The sequence below is a fragment of the Acyrthosiphon pisum genome, chromosome A1 (genome assembly GCF_005508785.2).
Source record: "Acyrthosiphon pisum isolate AL4f chromosome A1, pea_aphid_22Mar2018_4r6ur, whole genome shotgun sequence".
NCBI lineage: Eukaryota > Metazoa > Arthropoda > Insecta > Hemiptera > Aphididae > Acyrthosiphon > Acyrthosiphon pisum.
In genome coordinates, this window is record NC_042494.1 from 41,142,130 (window position 1) to 41,149,448 (window position 7,319).

The following is a 7,319-nucleotide window of genomic DNA, read 5'->3' on the forward strand; positions in this document are numbered from 1 at the left end:
ACATATCTATACATTGTGAATTACAAAATGTAATACTGATTGTGATTAAAAATAATAAAGTATGTCATGAAGTGGAATGTGACACTTTCCTTGCTTCAATCCAAAACTACCAAGATAATCTTAAAACGTTGAATTTGAATGTAACAGTTCTGAACGTGCGAGACGCGAGTGGTAGTACCTCGTTACTAAATATTTTTCAAAGGAAGCAAATATAATATTATGAAATCATGTTCATACTAAAAACTAATACAACACTTAAGGGGATTCGATACCGTGATTTTCTGTTTTTGTCTAACACACGCGCGACATAGTATTTTAGATGTGCTTTTTGCCAAACATACCAATTGATCTAATGGCGATAAGAAAGCGATAAGAATTCTAAAAACAAATTTGAATTCGTCATCAATTCTACTTAAAATCGACTTTCCCACATTTCTGATTTTTTGATTTTAGCTTCTCCAAAAATTGAAAAACAAAAATGTTTAAATACTCTTTTTTTTATGTGACTTTTTCTGGAATTTGGGGGATAATATCAAAAATGTGGGAAAATCGATTTCTAGTAGACTCGATGACGAATTCAAATCTGCTTACAGAATTCTTATCGCTTCATTAGATGAATTGGTATGTTTGGCAAAAACACGTCTAAAATACTATGTAACGTGTGTGTTAGACGAAAACAGAAAATCACAGTATCGAATCCCCTTAAATAAAATGTTATTTGTAAAAATTTTCCAAGTATAATAAATAGGTACTACTCGCATCACATGTGTATATAACTACTACTGGACTTCTGTATGTGGTTTCATTCACTTTAAGAAAATAAAATTGAATGTAAGCTTAGGGTGCTTACCTCCATCCATATAAAAACTTATAATTGAATCTGTATTCTATACAGGTCAGTTTGAATAGTAATATTCTGAGGATACTTTCAATCTAAATTGTCGAGATTTCAAAAATAGTTTGTTTATACATGTTAATGATAAAATTAATCATAAAATATATAAGTTAAAAAATAATAAGTAATTATTCATTGAACCAGACACCTGTAGAAACAAACATGTTTTAAAGATTTTTTAAAGAGGATAATAAACAAAATAGTATTAATTCATTAAGTTGTATTATTATTTAAAGTATTTTTAACACATTGAATAAATCTAGATAATCAGACAATACCAATTGTAAACTCATAAAGAATTCCGATCCAAACTGGATCCATATCCATACTGGAAATTGTACAGGTTACTGTTGTTTAACAGGTCAACTACCTATCATATCAAAAACATAACTAACAAGAAAAATACAGCCGTTTAATATTTAGTATTTATTACTTGCCAAATAATAACACCATATAATATATAAACATTTTATTATTTTAGAAATTTAAATTTTAACAATTATGTAAGAACTGAAAACCTTAAAGTTGATTTTACAACAAGAAATATGCATTAGTTTACATTTTATTTTTAAAAAAAGAACAAAATTAAATTATTTTTTTTTTAGAATTTTTATAAAAAAATAACTTTAAAATTTACAATTAAATATGCATTTTTAATAACAATTTACTTCTAGATAACCAATCAGCTAGGTGTGCACTTGGTTAAACATACCAAATAGAATCAATCGTAAGTATTCAATAATATTATAATTATAACAATATTTTAAAACCAAAAAATTAAAAGTACAAAACCTATATTATATAATTTAAAGTTTATGTAATAATATACCTAGAAAAAATAATTAAATTTTCTATAAATGACAGTAATCATAATCAATTATTTATTCTTTTTTACCTTTTTTAATTAATTATAAATTTAATTTAACTAAATACATTTTAAATACTTAAATTTAAATACATTAGTTACAATTTAAGAGATCCGCGTAAATAGTACAGAAAACCAAATATACTTCAGTCATTCCTTAATAAAAATAAGTATATAATTACATGTAACATTAGAGAATATAAGCATTAAATGTAGACACAAAAAATAGAGACTAATCATTAAATTGAAAAGAACTTCTTAACACTAAGAGAAAAAATTTTAATTAAATAAGATAATATAGAACTTAAATCGGGGAATTTACTAAGCCATAAATTAATGAAAATAAAACAAATGAAAAGAAAATGGATAACATTTACATTTTGCTGTCTGAAAAATAGTACTTTCGTTTCAGTAGTCAAAAAAGAAAAAAATATGTACCTAATTAGCAACTATTGAATAAAAGCATTAACCAGCAAAGATTCCTTCTGAATCTTTGGTATCAATATCCAGATTAGAACAATAGTCAGAAGTAGAAGAAACTGGCCTACTCGGTAGGTCTTCAGTATTTTTGTTACAAGGTAATTTTTTAATATCTAGATATAATGCAAAATCATTGATTCCTTTACTGATAACTACATTTTCAATAGTTGAACTTTTTGTTTTTAAGTCTGAACCAAATTTTTCAAACTTAAAATCAGTTTTTGGGGTATCTATAAATAACACTTTTTTTACATCTGCCACAGACTTTCGTTTAGATGTAACAACATTATCTTTATGTTTAGGAGAGTTTAATTTCAATTTTAATACTGTACTCTTGTGCTTCATCACTAGAGCACGCATCGCTTCACTAGTGCTAGTTTTTATTTCTGAACCTGTCTTCTGCAACCATTGTTTAGAACATACTTTGAATAATTGTTGAAGAAATGGTCGAAATTGCTTGTGATGACTATCAACACCACAATCTTTTAACACTTCCGAAACAGCCCATAATAATTTCTGAAACAATTTTTGAATTAACTTGTGTTACAGTAAAACCCGTTTGAAACAATCTCCAAGGGACCACACCAGTTGAAAAAAACATAAAAGAGAAATATAAATATTCATCAAGGGACTCAGGACAATAAGCATATTAAGATGGAGTGTCTTAAACCTGTTTTACTGTATATGTGAAATAATTTATTAGTATCAGACATCATTTGTGTAAACATAGTTCTCTCAGTATGATTATCAATAAACGATGCCCCTACAGTGGAAGGATGACAGCAATGGTGAAGTGCTCATTGTAGGCGTGCACAATAGCACCACAGAAAAAAAGGTAAGATTAAAATTATAACACATTTAACACATTATAACTCACTTAAATGAGAGAAAACAACTTTTATTTACATAGCATACGTAAATATAAAAATTGAATATTATATTTTAAATTAAATAATAAACATTGATATTCGTATGTCGTAAAGGGATATCCAATAGAGTAATAATAGTTATCCTCAGGGGCGGATTTACCCATAGGCCACCAAGGCACTGGCCAAGAGCGCAATATTTTTGGGGGCGCAATTTTTTAGTTCATTTTTACTTTTTCATAATTTCATAATTCTATTTACCTAAATTTATATTGTATATTTTTTTTTTTCGTATACAACTTGCATGAAACTGGAGAATGGCTCACGTAGTCACGTCACAGTAACGTTTTAATTTATAAGCTATAATAACCTTGCCATTTGAGTTTAATCCTGTGACCAGCGCGCGCCGCCACCGCTAGAGGTTCGACATCGACACTCGACGAGGCAGTTGCCTATGTTAATGCATGGGAGATGGTATACCGGTGTGCAGCGTAAACCCGTACAATATTGTGAATGGCGCATGCGCAAAATGCCAGCCAAGGCGGTCAAATATACTGCCACGGGCCGCTAAGTACATTACTACATTGTATATAGCCCCTCTACTAGCTAGGTGGGGGACAGCTCGCACAGTGCTTAGTGGAATGACCCGCCTCACCCCGCACCCGGCACCACAATTAGAATTTTTGAAATCAGGTGTCTTGATAAAGTAATTAGTAATAATAAATATTGCGACGACGCGCGACGCTGGCACTGTCACTCGTCTCCTGCATAGTGCATACCGCTCAGAAATTTGCTAATCGATTACGATTATAGAGACTAGAGTGCTCAGATAAATCAAGGCGCAAAATGATTTAATTATTGTACAAGTGTATAAATGTACAGTATGTACTTATGCAAAATTGTATTAATATTTATTTGTTTAGTTGGTATGTATAAATATAAAAAATACCTAAATACAATTTTTATAGTATTGTTTTAGTTCATGGAACATTACTCCCCCCCCCCCCCCCCCCGTGGGAGCATGCCAATGTACGGGGCGCTAGTGTTGTAATGCCTAGGGGCGGAAAAATGGTAAGTCCTCCTTTGGTTATCCTCCAACCACTGTTGTAATAAAACAACTTATTATATTATATTCATATTTTAGATACTCGTACTACCTACTGCAATAATACTTATGTTGTATGCTACCTTCCAAAATAGTATATTGCATGGCCATATCCATATTCCTTTTTAGTTTTTACCGTATGATAAATTATAGGTAATTGATCAGGCATCAAAAGATAAATACCATAATACAACCATAAAAACTCATTAAGTATAGTACACAAAAATTTCTACATTGCTAGGTACATTAATTTATATTTAGAAGATATGAGTGAAAAAATCAATGGGTACAGAGATTCAAACAATTTAATGTTTATGGAGACTAATGTAGTAATATTATTATAATATTATCAGCAATAAAATTAATCACTAAATAACCTTATAAATTATAATTTATAATTATTCAGTAAATAACATAAATAAGATGCTAAAAATTTCGGTGAGCAGCTAAAAAGACAAGTAGTTCCAAATTTTATGATTACAAAAAATATAAATACAAACCTGTTTATGAAGTTTACTAAGTTCTTTTTGACTTGGTTTTGTATTAAACAAATTTTTTGGAGTCGCTGATTCTGTATTATTAAAAAATTTCAATACTCTTTGGCATTTTTTGACTGGTTCTGTTCTAGTCATTTTTGATGTCTGTTTATCCTCTTGGTCATCATCACCAAATAATTTTGCACTCAAAGGAGCAGCACTCCATCTATAAAATTATAAAAATGAATATTTTTTTAAATAATTTGTCAACATTAAATATATTCAGTTTTTCATGTTGTGTAATCATATTTATTAGTAGGTAAACATAATAAAATTGAAAGATGAGCTATGTAAAATATTATCTCAGATACATAATGACGAAAGTATTATTATATTATAGTCTGCATCAAACGAACTGGTGGTTGATGATCCTGCCTTCAACCCACACTAAGCATCGAAACAGTATATTTTAGGCAACATTCATGCACAAAAACAGGATTCTTACAGGTATAGCACGTAAAATTGAAATAAATTTGTACTACTAGTTGTAGAACGCCTCACGATGGGCGGAGCAACCGACCACCACTTAATTTGTAAAGCGGACTATAGTATTATTACTAGCATTGGCGTTATTATTATTATCATTATAACTATAGTACAGTAAAACTTTGCTAAGACGGAATCACTTGGGGCTGTCCAATTTTTCTGTCTTATCGGAGTTTCTGACTTGACAGGATTCACATTCATTATGTTGTATTTGAATCAGGACTAAAAAATATTGTCTGTGTTACCAGGGTTTCCGTCTTACAGAAGTTTTACTGTATCTCACCTATTTTCTATTCTATCAATATGTGTATATTTTAGATTCTGAGCGGAGCGAGGGAGCTATTGTTTTTACAATAGTGTTTATTTTTATTTTTATTTTTTATTTTTATATCCTGTATACAAAATTTCTTCCAGAAGGAGTGTTTCGATTTCAACATATAATACCTTATCTTTTAGCAAATTGGATCAAGATGGTACTTTAGAGAGGTAATTTTTGGATTTTCTCAACAGTTATTTAATGCCACGGGAAAACCACCGGAAAATTACGAAAAAACGCTAAAAATGGGATTTTAATTTCTAACGCTTTGTTTATCACCATAGAAATGAATAAAAAATTATAATATTTTAATATTAATTCAACTTACATGACAAAATAAATAACAAAATATAAAATATCTAGACTGTCAAACCGTCTCCGCTCAGAATCGTTTTTAACATTGAGTTAATAATTTGTTTATTACATTTTGCTTTCTTAAATTAAATGTTAAATATATTTAAAGAGTAAGTTTTATAAATTATTACCTTTTAACTGGTGTAGTATTTGATGTATCGCTACAAATTGAAAGAGCACTAAGAGGAGATGACTCTTCAGAATTTGGATTTTGACTATAACACACACGTTTTCTAGAACAATACATTTCAGGACTTTGAAATAGTGCTCTTTTATGACTAATTGATCTTCTGTCGGTTCCATTTCGATTTTCAAGATAACTTTTCTCCAATGGTTTTATATTTTCCCTTTTTAGTTTTCTTTAAAAATAATAAATGTAATTAATATTAAATATGTCAATAAATTATTATATTCCTTACCCTGGCACTAAAATTCGACGTTTATTTTCAATAAGAGCTAATTTTGCTTTAGCCTCTGCTAATATTTGAGGTTTTGAGACCGGTTTTCTTCGAATTAATCGTATATTTTGTTCAACAGGCTTAACTTGTTGGATGACTAATCCACGTTCTTTTTTAGGCTGTGGCGTTAATCCTGTGTTCATGAGAGATTTTGTCTCGTTTGAAACATACCTTTGTTGGTACTTTGTTTCCAGTAAAGCCATTTCTGCCGATTTGCTATCAATGTTATAGCTGTAATATAAAAACAAATTTAAAAAAGGTATTGATTTTAGAGTTTTTCACATTTTACTTACTAAACATCAAAACACTGGACATTAGATACTTCTGGCCAAGGCCAATTAATTGCACGGTCAATATTTTTTAGTTCTTTTGTTTCAGGTTTCTTGGTTAGAAAATTTGATTTTTCGTGTTGATACCATCTATCTAGTATATCATTTACACTCAGTCGACAAGTAGTTACTTTTGGCGGAGGAGGTAAGACATTGGATAAATCATTTTTTAATTTAGTTATTATACGATCTCTGTTTTGAAATAATAAAGACTGATACTCGTCTTCATAACTGACTGTACTAGTTAACTTTACAACACAATCGTTCGCATCTAAAAATAAAAATATTTAACATCATTATAATATTAGTTTAAATAAAATTTAACTATCACCACAATGACAGAAATAATCAAATAATGTAGTTCATGAGTTCAAAACATTTTATGTATTTTGTTGCATTTACGCTTAAATAAAAAGTATAAAAAGAATTTAAATCCTCGATACAATAGGTATTATCATGGAATTATTATTCTAAATTAATATTCTATAACTAATAATACAAACAACTTTATGATCAACTTATGACTCAAAGTTGATAAAGATAACATATACCAGGTGATTATTTTATCATTGAACACTCATTATGTTCAAAAAGTGTTAACTTTTTTGAAAATATTTTTTTACATAGTT

The 7,319-nt window shown here is 29.1% G+C and overlaps 1 protein-coding gene across 1 annotated transcript in view; it reads right to left on the bottom strand.

Annotated features, from left to right (window-relative positions):
* Positions 1-1,100: 1,100 nt before the first annotated feature.
* LOC100168539 overlaps positions 1,101-7,319 on the bottom strand; it is a 10,828-nt gene continuing 4,609 nt past the window's right edge. Inside the window, exons 2-6 of the mRNA XM_001946587.5 lie at positions 6,655-6,961; positions 6,323-6,592; positions 6,035-6,262; positions 4,712-4,913; positions 1,101-2,756 (exon numbers count right to left, since the gene is read on the bottom strand). Coding sequence (XP_001946622.2) covers positions 2,226-2,756; positions 4,712-4,913; positions 6,035-6,262; positions 6,323-6,592; positions 6,655-6,961 — 1,538 coding nt within the window. The 3' untranslated portion in view covers positions 1,101-2,225. The remainder of the gene's footprint in view (positions 2,757-4,711; positions 4,914-6,034; positions 6,263-6,322; positions 6,593-6,654; positions 6,962-7,319) is intronic.